At 46.3% G+C, this 16,667-nt stretch overlaps 1 protein-coding gene across 2 annotated transcripts in view; it reads left to right on the forward strand.

Moving 5' to 3' along the window:
• The first annotated feature begins 7,906 nt into the window (after nucleotides 1–7,906).
• Nucleotides 7,907–16,667, forward strand: part of TMCC2 (transmembrane and coiled-coil domain family 2) — a 35,628-nt gene continuing 26,867 nt past the window's right edge. Inside the window, exon 1 of one of the 2 annotated variants that reach the window (XM_087437109.1) lies at nucleotides 7,907–8,595. In XM_087437109.1, the coding sequence (XP_087293235.1) occupies nucleotides 8,389–8,595 (207 nt within the window). In that variant the 5' untranslated portion in view covers nucleotides 7,907–8,388. The other variant, XM_014783488.2, reaches the window with a different exon arrangement.

Genomic DNA, 16,667 nt, shown 5'->3' on the forward strand with positions numbered 1-16,667 from the left:
CCACATTGTAGAGGAGAGAGGGAGCTCTACCTAGCAAGCTTCACGAAAACCTCTAAGTGCTTGGAAAATAGGCCCTGGAACCTAGCTGAGCCACCTTCCCGTGTCAGTGTTCGGGGCTCCTAGAGCTGATTTCAGAAGCACTGATTTAGGAGCCTTCCCAAAATAGAGCTTAGTGATCCATTTAGGCAAGTTTCCAGATGACATGGGCACACATCTCCTGCATAGGGGGTATGAAATTTTTTAAGGGTGTGGAGGAATAAAGGGAAAAACTATATTAAATTTAAAACATGATAAAAATAAATTCATTTCAAATAAAATTTTCAATTGTCCCATATCCTAGCATAAAACGATTGTTTCGTAGCACTCCCTTCCCATCTTTATCCATGGTTTATCCAAATTTTATCCATATAGTTTATGTCATCTTTAATTCTTACAACAATCCTGGAAAGATATATTTTTATCCCTATTTTATAGACAAGGGAATTGAGACGCAGGCTAAGTGATCTGTCTAAGTCTATACAGCTAATAACACAGGTTCATTGGACCCTAAAGCCCTTATTCTAGCTCAACACAATTTTGCATTCTAATGCTTTAATTTTATATTATTTAAAGAAGGCTTTTCGTGTTTCTACGTACTTATCGTATGTATCTCGTTTAACAGCAGCTTAACATTCCATCATATTGTTATGCCATTGTTACTCATTCCACTCCCTATTCTTGGGCATTGAGGTTGTTTCAGATTTTTCCTTGTTATAAACATTTTTTGTTGTGTTGTTGCTTGTTTTCTTCTTTTGAAGTATTTCCTAGGAGGGTATTTCCTAGGAGGGTATTACTGGGTGAATGCCACAGACATTTCTATGGCTCTTGCTGTACATCACTGAATTGTGCTGTGTCATAACATCTTGAAAGAGAGTACTATCTTCTTTCACCGCACACTGTGAGAGGTATAAGGCAAGTCTTGGTGGATCCCCCAGTGAAAACAGCCCTTTGTCTCTCCGTCTTCTTGGCTATGCCCCAGGGCCATATAAGACTCCTTGAAAATGATTTATGACATAAGTATGCAAACTCCAGAATGAGATCTCACATGGGATAGTGTGACTCGTCCTTCCCAGGAGAGGCTTCCTTGATTCAGTTGTCTTTTTCTCTTTGCAGTCACAAGATCAGCAGAAGATTTTCCAAGTAACTGACATTTCCCTCTTGATTCAGACCATGGCTCTCCATTCCTGTGTCGGGAAAAGGTGTGGCAGCTGTTAGAAACCTAGACTTCAACTCATGGTTTGAAGCCTAGACTTCAACTCATGGTTTGCCATTCCAAACTAGGTGCAGAAGGGTTGGGAACTCATGGTTTGAAGCCTAGACTTCAACTCATGGTTTGCCATTCCAAACTAGGTGCAGAAGGGTTGGGATAAACTACACCAAGGAAAGGAAGTCCCAACAGTCAGAGCTGAAAAAGGTTTTAGGAACAGTCAAGAGGAAGTAAGAGTGAGGAAAAGTCATACTAGAATAAGAATGCTCTGTTCCAACTGGTGGAAGGTAATTTTGAGATAAATATTAATATCTCTGAATCTTAGTTAGATAACCAAGTTATCTACTTAGTTAACTAGTTAGTAAGATTACATGGCAAGAGTACCATTTGGGGGTATTGAAAGGTTTAGATGGAAATTATATGGCACAAAATAGACCCTCAATCCTGAGGCAACAGCACAGGAGGCATTGTGGGAGAAGTATAGACAGTGAAGGCAAGCAGAACTGGTTTGGTTAGCTCTTTCTAGCCAGGTGACCTCGGGCAAGTTTTTAATTCTCTTTGAGCCTTAGTTTCTTCAACTGTAAAATGGAGATTATGATACTTACCTACAAAGTTTGTCTTACAGACTAAATGTGAGTGTTTGCCAGGCACATAGTAAGTACTCAATAAATAGGAGCTATTATTAATTCACAAATCTGGGCCCGCCCCGTGGCTTAGTGGTTAAGTGAGCGCGCTCTGCTACTGGTAGCCCAGGTTCGGATCTCGGGCGCGCACCCACGCACCACTTCTCCGGCCATGCTGAGGCTGCGTCCCACATACAGCAACTAGAAGGATGTGCAACTATGACATACAACTATCTACTGGGGCTTTGGGGGCGGGGGAAGGAGGAGGATTGGCAATAGATGTTAGCTCAGAGCCAGTCTTCCTCAGCAAAAAGAGGAGGATTAGCACGGATGTTAGCTCAGGGCTGATCTTCCTCACAAAAAAAAAAAAAATTCACAAATTTATCAATAAAAGTGATCAACCAAGTCTTCCCCTACAACAGTGGTTCTCAAACTTCAATGTGCATAAGAATCACCTTGGATACTTGTTTAAAGTGCAGATTTTCAGGCTCCACCCCTGGAAATTCTGTTTCCATCAGTTTGGGATGGGGTCCAGGAATCTGCATGTGTAACTAAATTCCAAGGTGATTTATGTTGCTGGTAAATCCATGAACCATACTTTGGGAAACACTGCCCTATGGTCTCAGAAAATAAAAAGAATAAAATGTTTTCCCCATCATTAATATGCCATAAAACTCTGTAACACGCAGATGTAAAATTAAAAGATCCAAACATTGAGTAATTCTATACTCAAGATGATTTAGATAGTTCTTACCTACTTAAAGGCTTTACAATCATCCTAAAGCAACATTTTATCCTTTTAACACTCATGATATGGATGAATGTGTGTGAATACTTCTTCCTTAGAGTCATCTTAATCCCTCACGGAGATCTCTCTCTTCTCTGGACTGTGGTACTTAATTGTCTCCTTCTCCGAGTGTTGACAGACGTAACCATTTCATTCTTGTGTTGTTGTTTTACGATTCATTTTTGTCTCATTTCCCCAACTGGACTTCAAGTCCAAGGGCAGGGACTTTGTCTTTATTGTTCTCTATCTTCCACAAGCATCTTGGAAAGTGTTTGTGTGTGATATATGTTTCATAAATATATTTGAATGACTGTAGATATATCTAGCTGTAGACTAATACTCATTGATAAAATCTTTACCACAAGAGTGCTTCAGAATTACAGTTATGAAAGGGTGAGCTATTAGGGTTTTAGGTTAGGAGTCAGAGCAGAGTGCAGATCTCAGGCCTATGAAAGTGCTATAATCTCTCTGGTCTCTCCTTTGTAGAGTGGGAGTAACACTTACCTTGCAGAGCTGTTGTGCGGATTAAGTAAGAGTGTTCACAAGGCTCCTAGCAAAATGCCTAACACCTGTGGTTCTCTCTGAACGGTAGCTGCTTGCTCTTATTATTACATCTAAAAGTACCAAATAGAATAATAGATGGAACTGCCAGAGATATTTATCTTCAGATGTAAAATAACACAATTGATTCCCTCTGAGGAAAGCTGGTGTTTTCTCTTTCTTTTCCTTCTTTTGCATTTTTTAAGGTCTAGCATTTTCAGCTTTAAGTAACAGATTGTCCAGAGGTTTGTATGGATTCCCTATAGAGATGGGAAGGGACACAAAGCAGCCATTTTACCAGTCTCAGGCTTTCTCACAGAGCCGTACAATCAGGGTTTAAGTTTATGCTTCACAAGCCTTCTCTGTTCATGGCCGTGGTTATTGCCACTTTTCTCCATTACTGAGGAGCAACAGGCACCCAGAATGAAGAATATGCATCCTACCTAAAATGAGAAGGAGGAACTTCCAGCTTTTTGTGCTATAGATAGGAGCTTCACCAGTCCCAGAAATGAAACAGGCACTGGAATCTCCCATGCAGGTCTTAGGGATGCTGTGAGAGAAATGGTCACAAGAGTGGCAATCTGTTTGGTTTGTTTATTCCTTTAAAACATTGCCAGTTAGGTATCAGAGATTCTATGCTATGCAGGAAATAATATATACAATTTCTGAGTAAATATAGTAATTACAATTTTATTTCTGAAGGCAAGAATTAAAACAACTAAGTAAGAATAAGGTGGATAGTGGTTAAATAAACCATGATATATAAATGGTAAGCAGTCATTTAAAATGTTTAGTTAGACATATAGAAATATAGACATATGTCTAAGTGATAGTATATGGAACAACATAGAAAAATGTAATAACATATGGAAAATGCTTCTGAGTACATTTTAAATAAAAAACAGGACAAAATTTAGTTTAGACTCAGAGCTTTCTCCAACTCAGAGTGATGCAGAGCCTTGCTGATCCTGCCTGCTTCTTACAACAGCCAATGAGAAGCCTGTACTTAGGTGGTGGGATTGTGATGTCATCAACAATCCAGCCAATCTCCCTGATGATTATTTGCATAGTTTATGCCTAATCCAACGGAGCCCAATTTCCTTTAAGGAGAGCCCTGAGTGGAAGTGGAAATCTCCAAAAGAAAGAGAAGAAAATTACATTAACAAAGGAATGTTTGTAATGACGTTGGTATCAAAATACAGCGATAAAAATTATTATATCCAATCTCTCTAGAGAGTACTTTACCTTCTAAGTAAAGCACTCTACTTAGTATATTAAATCTTAAAATAACTCTCTGACAACTACCTACCCATTTGATGTTTAAAATGTTTTTTTAAAGAATTCCTATTGAATAGGAAGCAGAATTTTCTTGGATAATCTACAAGCCTTGTGCTATTGGCAAAAAAGCCTTTCATTTCTCAGACTTAATTACTTTTACAAAAAGAAAAAAAAAAACCCTACTCTATGCTTACCTGTTGCTCTTGGCACATTATCCTTTATAATTAAAGCTTGATCAGTTTATAAAGCTAAATGAACTGGCTGTTGACAAGGAAACAGGATTCCATAACCCTGTTCTTTAATCTCCTTGTTTATACACTTACTGGTGTAGCAAATTTGAATCTACCAGGAGCACCCCTGTTCATTAGCCTAACTGGGATTTCCTTTCACAAAGAACATTAAGCTTAGAGGGATAGTTCTGCCTTTCTCATGCGGTAGACAGGGGGCTTGGCCAAGTTTGTGAATTACTTTTGTTTTATTCAGGTTTACTGAGCACACACTATGTGTTAAGTGTTTTCACATGCGTTATCTAGATTAATCCCTACAATAACCCCATGTGAGAATAGATATTATTAGCCCCTATTCATAGATGAGAAAAACCCAGGGTGAGAGAAGGTAAGTGATATGGTTGCCCAAGAACACACAGGGAGTGACAGAACCAGATTCTTACGTGGATTTTCTAACACAAACACCACTGTTCTTCCCACTAGACCATGTTATTTACATGTAATTAACTAGTTGTGCCAAAGCAGAACTGAAAATGCTACTCCTACATCCAAAATATAATCTCTTGCCTTGTAAATCTGCAAATTTTTCTTATCTTGAACATCAAAACATGTATGCCTATATTTTCCCAAAGAAGCCTAGAACAACAGAATGAGCCGGTCCTTTAAACAAAATTTCAATCAGTCAAAATACTTCCAAGTTCTATTTATCTTAGGCACTCAAGAAGTTACTATGGCTAATGAAAATTTTCCATCAGCTTCAAACTGGCAGTTGTAGGTCACACAGGTCTCTACACAGACTTTCCACCCAAACTTCTTTGGCAGTAGCGTATTTGTTCTACAATATGACACTCAGAGAAAGTCAGAAATGGCTGAGACACATTTGAACTCCCAAGGATACAACCATTGGAGTGGAGTGTGCAACCCTTTTGAAACTGGGTGACCTCTCTGATGATAGCTATGGCCCCTACTCTATGCCAGGCAAGGTCCAAGTGCTTACAAAAATTACCCCAAACTCCCTAAGGTAGGTATTGTCAGTATCCCCACTTTCAAATGAGGACCTGGGGCATAAAGAGGTTAGATAATTTGCCCCCAGTCCCATGGTCAGTGGAGAGCAGAGCCAGGATCTGTCCCCAAGCAGTCTGGCCACAGAGTCTGAGCTCCTAACCACTATGCTACACTGCCTCTCCAAAACAGAATGTAAGGTATTAGCTGATTTCATGAAACACATCAGAGACTTTTTTGTTGACCTGCATTACACCCTGCTAAATATGGCCATAAGTGGGAAATTTGGCCATCATGTTATGTGTATATGATAATATAAAAAACTTAAGACCAACTTCAACCTAGTATAGAAATGAGGCATAATTCAAAATGATAATGGTCTCTGCTTCCTTAAAGCTTCACACCATCTCCCTCCGCTTTTCTTCAGCTTAGAGTCAGGTGATGAACACGTATCTACATGTGCTCACCACTTGCTGGCCACTGCTTTCCGCCCAAGACTTGCCCAGGGTCTGTGGGGCCCATGCACTTCTCTGGGGCAAGTCAGGCAGGGGTCAGTAGATCCTCTGCCTGACATCTTGTGTCATGGAATGTGCCCCCACTGGTTCTGTCTAGTCCTGCCACGGTTTTCACTGGCATTCTGCCTTTCCCTCCCCATTGAAAATGCTAAAGGCTTGTAGCTTTGTGTTTCCACATTGTGCCTGATACTGTGTAGTGGATGTAAGAGGTGGTTTTACATTCCCAGCCCATCGTAAATTCCTATCTTCTAAAAATGGAGCTGCCTAGTTTAGAAAACTGCTTGACTGAAATAAATTCCTAACAACTTAGACTCTTCTAGGATACACATTAAAATGAGTGGTTGGGATGGGAAGAAGACAGAACAGAGTCAGGAAACTCAGACTAGTAGGACTGAACTGAGGCTACAATGGCATGATGAGTGTAAAAGAGATTGGTAAACTGTAAAATCCTTTAGAGATCATCACTGTGACTCACAGACTGAGTGGCCCCTTCACTACAGTCTAGGGCAATGGTTCTCAAATATTAGCTTGCTTCAGAATTACCTGGAAGGCCTATTAAAACAGATTTCTGGCCCCACTGTTTCTGATTCAGTAGGTCTGGCTGGTGTCCAATAATTTGCATTTCTGTCACGTTTCCAGGTGACGCTGAAGCTGCTGGTCCCAGGACTATACTTTGAGAATCACTGGTCCAGGCTGCGGGATGGGCAAAACCATCGTATCCACAGTAAGCACACAGCAGGCACTCAAATGGGGTTATTATTACTAGGCTCCATATCTTGGTAGCCCCCAATATTTGCTCTCTTCTGCCTCCAGATTACTCCGCTCAGTTTGGCTGAGATTTATGGGAAAAAGAGATTGCATTCCTTTCCTTCTCTTCCATGTGTCTCAACCTCCTGCCATTAATACCCCTTCTTATTTAAAAGCTGCTTCACAGTTTGCAAGGAACTCTCACACACATTACTGTGTTCCAATATGAAATACGTTCTCATTTCTGAGCATAAAGCTAACACTCAACGTGAGATAATTACTTAAAGCGAGGGAAGGGGCGATGAGGCAGAAGAACACCCCATTTCCTTTGGCTCTGAATGTAGGCTTAGGTTTGTGTTTCAGACCAGGTATGCTAGAGGGGATCAGTGTCTTCCTCACTGAAGGGATATGAAACATAACGTGAAGTTAGGGCAAAAAAGCAGTGATGACGAGCATCCCGTACTGCGCCCTCTCCCAGCCAAATACAACGGGTGGGTGGGGGAAATCCCGAGGGAGTCTCTCCTGGGAGGATCCCTCACGCATGTGCTAAGGCCGCATCTCCGGTGGTCCGCCGCCCCCGCCTCTACTCCGCAGTCCGCTCTCTGCAACGGCAAAACGCAGCAGCAACATCAAAGCCCTCCAGACCTCTCCTGGGGTACTGCACAGTGCAACCAACCCTAAAAACGTGGCCGCGCGACGCCCCCTCAGCCCTCTGGGCTTCCCATTGGCCCGTTGCAGTTGTCACTCTCTCCTTGCCTCGCCTTCCCCCTGGCGGGCGGAGGCACCGGGCGGGGTAGGTTGCGCGCTCGCCGCTGGCTCGGGCCGCGGCCGCGGCTTTGCAGCAGGCGGCGCGGCGGGAGGGGAGCAGGGCGCGCGCGCGGGGGGGGAGGGCGCGGGGCGCGCTGTGGGCTCCGCGGCCAGCCCATGAGGGGCGGAGGCCAGCGGCAGGGCCGGGGGCCGCAGCCGGCGCCGAGGGCGGCCGACAAGGACCTGCCCAGCCGGCTGCCCCATGCCCTGCCTCTCAGCAGCCCGGCCAGCCGGGAGGGATGCTCTCTGCCGCCCAGCTCCCCTCCGCCCTGCGCATGCCCTGGAGCAGAAAGTTTGGGGGCCGGGGGCTGTTTTCCTCCTCGCGCTCCAATGACTGCCCAAGGACTCCTGCTGCCCAGTGTCTACTGTGACCTGCCTCGGCTCCCCAGGTGGTAACGAACTCTTCTAAGCTGTAACCAAGGCTCCCCCTCCTCGCCCCTCCTTCACCCTCCTTTAAAAATATTTATTTTTTAATTCAAGAAATTGTGATCCGCCGACTCCCCTCCTCGATCATAATTTAGATCCCGGGCCTCGTTTCTGAGTGTAAGAGGGGGTGCGGTCTCGCTCAAGACGGCGCGCTGGAAGGACAGATTCCCCTTGCCGACCCACATACACCATGAAGAGGTGCAAATCGGACGAGCTGCAGCAACAGCAGGGCGAGGAGGATGGAGCTGGGCTGGAAGATGTCGCTTGCCACCTGCCGGGCGCAGACCTCCGGCCTGGGGAGGCCGCGGGTGCTAACTCCGCTGGCGGGCCAACTTCAGATGTGGGCGCTGCCGCGGCGCCCAACCCAGGTCCTCGAAGCAAGCCTCCTGATTTAAAGGTGAGCGCAGACCTTCCCCTGCCAAGCCCAGTCGGCGACCTAGCTTTCCCCGCCCCACGCAGAAGTGCTTTAACAGGATAAAAGTGATGGGGAAGCCAGGCAGAGGTCAGAGAGGATGGCGGATGTTGGGCAAGAAGCCTGGGCTGGACGTCAGGTAGCATGTGTGCCTCTGTCTTTCGGCTCCATTTCAGGCCTCTGTGTTTGTTCTTCATTATTCGGCAGACGTTCTAGTGACTCACCCGTTCGACATTGTTTGAATAATGTGTGTGAAGTGCTATTCGCAAAGGGCTGGAGAAACCCAAGATGCTAACTGAAAAGTTGACATCACTTTCCCTCCTGTAAGATGGCAGGGTAAGAAAAGTGCTGCCTGTGAGGCCAAGCAGAGGACCATTAATTTCCTTTGCTGAATAGTTGCCTCCTTTTGAGACCTTCCTGGATGAAGCTCAGTTTGTCCATCTGTGAAAGGGGACTGTGGATTTCTTGCCATTAGGTGGAGCCAGAGGTTAAGCTAGTGCTTGGAGATCGAGGCCTGCCTGCTCAACCAACCCCCCAGGGTGGAGAACTGACAGGTGGCCAAGCCGCGCTTGGCTTGGTTTGGGGCCTCGGTCAAGTTGCACACAGGCTGAGGCAGCAGTTAGAACCAGAATCTGAAAGAGCCAATCATGTGCAGCTGGGAGTCCTTTATTTTCCAGCCTGAGGTTGCTGAGACTATCGTTGAGCTGTATTGACTGTATCTCTCTATTAATTAAAACAGCACCAACGTAAATAATGCACCTTTGCTGGAGCTGCCACAGGGACTGCAGGCTCAGGCTTCTCAAGCCGGCTCGCCACGGGGCTGAGCGAGATGTCAGCCCAAGGAAGGAACTTAGATGCCTTGGAGATTGATGCCGTGGGGAGATTTTCTCCAGAGAGGGTGCAAGTTCTGGGCTAGGGGAGCGAGAGGACTCCGTTAAAAAAAGCCTGTATCCTATGGCAGCAGCCACTAAGGAGCTAACCTGAATAAGCCAATGACATTCCTCGTTTGGCCTGAGCAGCTCAGAGTCAGAAAGTCAGAGCGCAGGTGAGTGTGCTCTTACCTGTGTGTGTTACCTGTCTGTGTTCCTTGGGGAGGGTGACGGGGGATAGTTAGCTCCTTGGGTGTACTTTTCAAAATTGAATCTGACTTCTGGTTCTGCTGCTGCCCCTTTCAGAGGTTTGGGGCTAGCCTGGGTCTAAAGATGAGTTTCGTGGGGTAGCTCTGCATAGGAAGCTTGCACTTGAGTCAGGCCCAGGGAGTCGTTGGTGCCCAGCTGTTGCCTCTGAGCCCGCCCTGTGTGGTCAGGAGGTGTGGTTCCTGTTTTAAATGAGATGGTCAAGAGAAAGGGGTGCTCTTAATGCTGACGTGGGGAGGGGACCAGCCTTTTGCTGCAGACTTCGGCTTCATTCTGAGCTGATCCAGATGAGTCTGGCCAGCAAACCCTGATTCCTTGACCAGGTGGGATCCTCACTCTGAGTCCGTGAGAAGCAGCCTTGGAAACCCCCCCACTCTCCAGCTCAGGCTGGCACTGGGAACTGTCGATTCCATTTGTTTCCCCCGTCTGTCTTCATGAGGGAAGGTGGGCTGGTTGTGGTGTGGTGTGGGGACTCTGGTGTCTTTGTCTCTGAAGATAAAGCTGCTTTGAGAAACTCGTTCATCTCCACCTTCCGATATCATCTCTCTCTCTCTTTTTTTTTCTTTTTGGTGACACCCTCATTCTGGTTGGGGTAGATATAACAACAAACAGGGCCTTTTCCTGTTTATCTCTGTCCACTTTATCACATTTTTACAGAGTAGGGACTTCAGAACTAGGTGTGAGCTTGGGGGCTATTGCAATTTGATTTGCTGTGTGATCTCAGGCAAATCACTCAATTTTTCTGAGCCTTTTTCTGGGGAATATTGAAGTGTGTCCAAACTTGTCTTCCAATGCTGGAAAAGTTATTTTCTGGTGATGGAAAAATTCCATCATTGGCTCTGAAACTGTGTAGAAGCTGACTTGTTTTAGGTTTGTTGGTGGTACCAGAAACGGGCAAGTGTAATTTTTAACACCCTGTAACTCCACCCCTGTATTTGGCTTAGGGAGACCAGCAGTTCTGGCTTGCTTTTGTTTTCATTTTAAACTTTGGAGATAGGAACTTTTGGTTCCTTAGTCCCACTTCTATTTTCTTGTGCCAGCTCCAGACATTATGATGGATTAAGTGCACTGGAGGAAATCATCCTGAGAAAAGGGCGAAAAAATAAGAGGTTTGTCTGAAGCACCTCCATGGAGGTTTGAGGGCGAGGGGAGGAGAGAATTTTAGTCTTTGCCAAAGAGATCTGAATGATGCCCTAACTGGTGACAGCCAGATGTTTCAGGGGCTCCTGTGGTCTCTCTCCCTGGTCCTTCAGCATTGTGGAGCATCTTACTCGGCACTGTAAATTTCTGCTGTGGGGCCCAGGGATCTGTGATTATGGGGGAGGGCCAGGGAAAAGAAGGAAAAATAGTTAAGCTGCAATCCTAAAGGAGCAATCATAAAACCATAACTGAAAAATAACCTGAAAATGGACATTGCCCCACAGGAGGCTTATGCGGGTACTTTGGGGGCCCCCCACAGCGACTCTACACACTTGATGTGACCTTCGTGGGGATCTCAGCAGACACTCCTGCAACGGGAGCCCAACAATCCAGAGTCACACTAGAATCACTCTGGAATCCAGAGTACAGCCCCCAGTGGCTTGGATTCCTGTTTAACCGCTTGAGTTCATGCCTTGCTTCATTTGTCATCATTATCCAGTCCTTTGCTGCTACCACATTCCCTGCCAGCTGGGAGGAGATGCCAAGATTGCTGGTCGCAGAGAGTGTTGGCTGACCAAAAGTACGCTGGAATTCTCCAGCAAGAAAACTCAGCTCCAGTGAGAATGGGAGTGGGGAGGAGCTCAGGGGAAAACTGCAGAAAGGGGCATGAAGCACACAATCCTGTTAAAGATACAGCCTGTGGTAGATACTGCTGAGGCCTGGGACAAGTAGCTAAGTTTAAGAGTCAGCTGGTTCCATCCTGACGCGTTTTAGGAGCCTGGAGGCAGGAGAGGAGATCCTTGACTTCACTGCCTCTCCCACCCTTGTGCAGCCGGAGGAGTTGAGCCTTTCCTGAAAGGAAGGCTCTGGGTATGCTGGCCAGAGGCCTTCCCCTGGACTTCCCCTGAGGTTCCTTTTCCCCTCACAAAAGCCCCTGCGAATAATTTCCCCAGGGATTTCTGAGCAATATTAATGTTTTTCCCCGGAAGAAAAAGGGGGAACTCCAAATTCCATTATTCCAGTCCTGGTTCAAAGTGCTTTTGACTTAAGACTCATTTGAGTTCCAGCTTGTGTTCTTTATTCACACTGTGCGCGGTCTTCCCGCCTGCTCAGAGAGATGATCAAGAAAGGAATTAGGACCCGAATAGCTGATGGAAAGTCACAACTGAGCCCTATATGATTCTCCGTGCTGACTTACAGCCTTTACTGGTGATCACAGGGGCTTTAGCCCCTTCATGAATGGCCTGTGTAGAGAGCCCACTGGAGAAGGGATCATGGGTCCATCATGGGTCAACGGATACGGAACACCTTCAAGCAAGAGAGGCACCATTTTAGATTGTGGAATATGATATGCATATGAAAGTGTCTGAAAACACGTATGTACAGTTTAGGTAACAATAGCAAAACAGACACCCACTCTGCCCACTTCTGAAGTCAAGAAAGAGAGCATTGACATTCCCAAGAAGCCCCTGCTTGTTTTTCTGTTCTTTTGTTGGTTTGTTTTAATTTTTTTTTAAGGCCCAGGGTTTAAAAAAAATTTATGGGTCTCAGTTTGTCCACTTTTTCAGTGGAGGAGAAGACAAGCTACTTCATAAGAATGTGGGTGGGATGAAGGAGTGTGTGTGTTCCAGGACTCTAGGGGAGGGTTCTGATGGCAGAGTATGGCTCTGCGTGGCCTTGCTGCATTATAAGGCTCCTCGTTCTGCTTCAGAAGTGATATATGCAGGCTTGAAGACTCTTGTAATCTCAGGTGGGAGCCGGAGCCCTGGGATAGGTTTCATCAGGGGAGGTAGAGTTAAGGTAGACCTAAGAACAAGGAAATGGGAAACTGGTTCTTTGGCAGCAGGTACTGCCTTCACCTCTAGGTGAGCTCCCAGCCGAACAGGGTGAAGTACTTGCAAGAAAATCATCCATCAAAAGACCCCTTGGTTTAAGGGTGCTTAAGCGTCCTGCAATGGAATCAGAAACATAGGGTTCATTAGAAAGATGTCCTGGGGAAGGTGGGCTTAGAGCAATATGTTGAAGAAAGAATGGAACCTCAATTACCAAGCAAGAGGAGAGGGGCTTTCTAAGTGGAGAAAGAGAAATGGCAAGTGCCAGGTCCTTTGTAGGGCCTGTGTCCTTTTAGAATAAAGTGGCGTTGTTCTCCCAGATCTGTAAATAGTCAGGAACAGTGGAGAGGGGTGAAGAAGGCTGAGGTTGTCTGTTTTTATGCCACCTGCACCTAATGTGAGGAGGGCCTGGGATTGCCCCCCCCACTCTGCCCTCAGTAGCATTCAGAGCAGCCCTGTATGTGGGCTTGGGAGGAACTGGTGACTGATGGGAAGGCGTGTGGTAAGCTAAGCTCTCTGTGCTCTTCCACATACTGGATTCTAGATGCATTCCAGGCTGCTGCAGTTCTAGTGGGAACTGTCTCGCAGGCTCAGTATTTACAGAATGTGCTGCTTTTTGTGTATCTTGTTGCGTCTTAACTGCCCATCCCATTAACAAGAATCTCTCCCTCAACAAGGAATTAAAACACTCCATAGGACCTGAATTTTTGGTTGAAGTTTAAAGAAGTGTGGCTGTCTGGCTGGGAAGAAGGCTCCGGCTGCTTCTCAGTGGTGGTCTGGGAGGCCAGCTCAAAACTCCTCTCTATTTTCATCTCCCCTCTAAGAAATGGCATCTCCCTTAGAAATCCTCACAGACTAGGAGGGTACTTTCTTAGAACAAGGCCGTGACTGCACAGGGTCCACCTTTATCGGCCAAACATGTCAGCCTCTCCCCGGTTGAGAAGTGGGAACAGGGCTCTTGAGGGATAGCAGGTGTGTTTTGTGATTGTGTGAGAAAAACAACGTTTGACTTCTCAGACCCAATGGCTAAAGGCTTCCTTATTCCAGCCAGGTTAACTGAGTGATGTCTACCTTAGAAGACAAAGCTGGCTGTAAGGATAGGAGCCCTGGCCTAAGCCATGTGTGAAGATGTAAACACCCTTGGGCTCCTGGGTCTGTGTTCATCTGCTTCCAAGCCAGCTCAGTCTGGCGGTTAGTCAGATGGTAGTCTGAGACGAGGGCTTACACTGCAGCGGGAGGGATCTGGGGTAGACACAAGAAAGAGCTGCCCCACTGAGCATTTTAAATCTTTGGAAAAGGTAGTTGTCTCAGGATTAAATCACATTTTTAAGATGGTTTCGTAGACTTGGATAGTTTCCACTGAGAAAATAAACAAATAATCAAGTAGCAATCACCATATTTGTGCTGAGGTCTCTGTCAGGGAGTCCTAGGGACACAGAGATACAGATGATACAGCTCCTTCCTCCATTCTCTCGTATTCTCGTCGAGGATTCTATCAATAAGCAGTTGAAAAGTTGGATAACAGTTTGAGAGCACTAGAAGCCATGTCACAAGGCAGAACATGATTCATTGCAAGATGAGAGGTGCAGATAATGAGCTCTCTGAGTGCAGAGCAGCTCGGCGAGATCCCTGCAGGCTGGTGTGGTCAGAGAGGGCTTTATGGAGGGGAGGCGGTGCAGGACCGGTGGGATGGGTAGGATGAGAAGAGGCAGAGAGAGGGCACACCGCGCAGGTAACTTTAATAAAAAGCTTCCATGTTGGCATATGTCAAGTTGGTTCTGCCTGCAGACCCGGTGGACGAGGTCATCTTTCCTGACTTGCATTGGCTCCAGGCAGAATTCTCTAAGCAGTAAAGGAATTAAAATAAAATTGGGAATGGAGAAAACATTTGCCCCTGAGCTGAGATCTGTTTTTTAATGTCAGCTGTGATGCTGGGGAAGAAAAAATGATTCCAAAAATCTTTCATCACTGTGTTTCTAATAGAAACCCCAAACAGGCCTGAGGAGTTGCAGCTGTTCACTCCTCTCCATCCTTGTGGTTGTCAGCACCAAACCTGGGCTGATGGTTCCTCTCCAGCTTCACCTCAGGTTCCCCACCCAGAGCTTCCTAAGGACAACCGGAGACTTCTGAGATCACTTTGTATCCCAAGAGTAGGACTCGGTGGGTTTTTACAGCGATTAGCTCTCTGATGCCAGCCCTGTTTCCATAGAGACCCTATAAATAGAGACACGTTGGCGACCTAGGCTTGCTAAGGCTCACGGTGACCCAGTCACCCCACTGAACCCTCCCAGCCCAATCTGTGGTGGGGCAGAGGGAGTGTGAAACCCGGGTGGGAGGAAGGGATATGCAGTCAGCTACCGGTGGGATAATTAGCTGTAGGTTAGTGTGACTTTTTAAAATCCTTTCAGCTTTTCCAGGAGTTGTTAAGAACACAGGGACCTGTAGGAATTAGAAGCCGCTTTTGGCTGTTTTTAGCGAGATGGTGCCAAGACGCCATACCCCAAAGCGTTTTTTCATGCAGCTGTGTTTGCAGATTTTGGAGCAGACTTCCCCTTCGGGGGACCCACACCCAGGGAGGAAGGCGGAGGAAGCCCAACTGTTCAGAGACCACAGCTTTCGCAGGAAGGATCTTTCAGAAAGCATCTAGTCCACTCTTTCTCCCTGAGAGGATGATGGCACCCAAAGGAGATGGGATCCTTCCTGCCCTTAAAGATGGTTCCAGAGAGGAGACAGCAAACTGCCCTCATTCACCTCCCCAGGTTTCAGCACCTGACCTGGAAGCTCTCCTTTCTGACTGGCTCCTGGCCTCTCGGCAGCTCAGGGGCAGTTCTTGCTCATTCTCGTGGGTCAGGAGAGCTCTGCTTGTGTCCCACCTCTAACTCGGAAACATCTCCACTGTCTTTTCCTAACACATGGTTTCGTTTGGCCACCGAAATGGTTTCTGGCAGCTGGGGAAAAGCGAAAGTCAATGTGGAAAAGCAAGTGACATTTAGTAGCTGGAACCTGTTAGTGAGAGCAGCTGGTGCTCTCTGCTGCATTGGTGGCTAAGTTCCCTCAAGCTAGTCACCATGGTTTTCCAAAACCTGTGGCTGGTTATGTGTATGTGATGAGTTTTTTTTTTTTTTTTCCTTAACACTTACCATGTTATGTCAAAACTCCTTAACCGTCTCCTCCTGGACACCCACATGCAGAAGCAGCCCAGCCCATGTGTCGCCTTGCTTTCTTGTCTTGCACCTTGTAAAGTGAGGACAAACCCCTTCATTTGGAGCAACGTCCACTCCCTTATTCTTTGACTCTTTTTTTGTCCTTTTCCCTCGTGCCTACCGTGGACTTGAGCAGACTCCTCGGTGTTGCTGGGGCAGAGGTTCTGTGGTCGCCCAGTTGCCCTCCCTGGCTTTCCCCCACCTGCAGAACAGAAAGGGAGGTGGGAAGTGAAGGCCCACAGTCATTAGAGGTCTTGTCCAAGCCCCACGATGTGGCCTGGGCAGATCTACCTCTCCAGTTCCAGGGACCTAACACCCCCGGGCCCAGGCATTTTTGTTTTGTTTTAATCCTGCCTTTGATAATGTTCTGGGACACATGTAAATACCGTATCTACTTTAGTCTTGAAATTAGTGTGTGAGCCAGTGAAGGGAAATTAGACTAGAAGTTGGGGGTTCATCTGTGTGACTTAGATGAGCCACTTAACTGTGCTGGGCCTCAGTTTCTTCATCTGCAAAATGGAGACACTGATACTATATCTGTTACATCCTACCTCCTGAGGTTAGGCTGGCATCAGGCTAGAATGATAGCATAAATTGGAAAGCACTTTGAAAAATGCTGTTGTATAATATTAGAAGTAAACTGACCAAGATTTTAGGATCTAAGGCAATATGGCAGACAGTGGTGCTTGCTGTCCACAGCACCTCTGCCCGTGTCCCAGGGCTAAGGGAGAGGAAGTGCCTCAGAG

This window comes from Ceratotherium simum, chromosome 2 (genome assembly GCF_057802395.1).
Source record: "Ceratotherium simum simum isolate JZ-2026a chromosome 2, ASM5780239v1, whole genome shotgun sequence".
Classification (NCBI taxonomy): domain Eukaryota; kingdom Metazoa; phylum Chordata; class Mammalia; order Perissodactyla; family Rhinocerotidae; genus Ceratotherium; species Ceratotherium simum.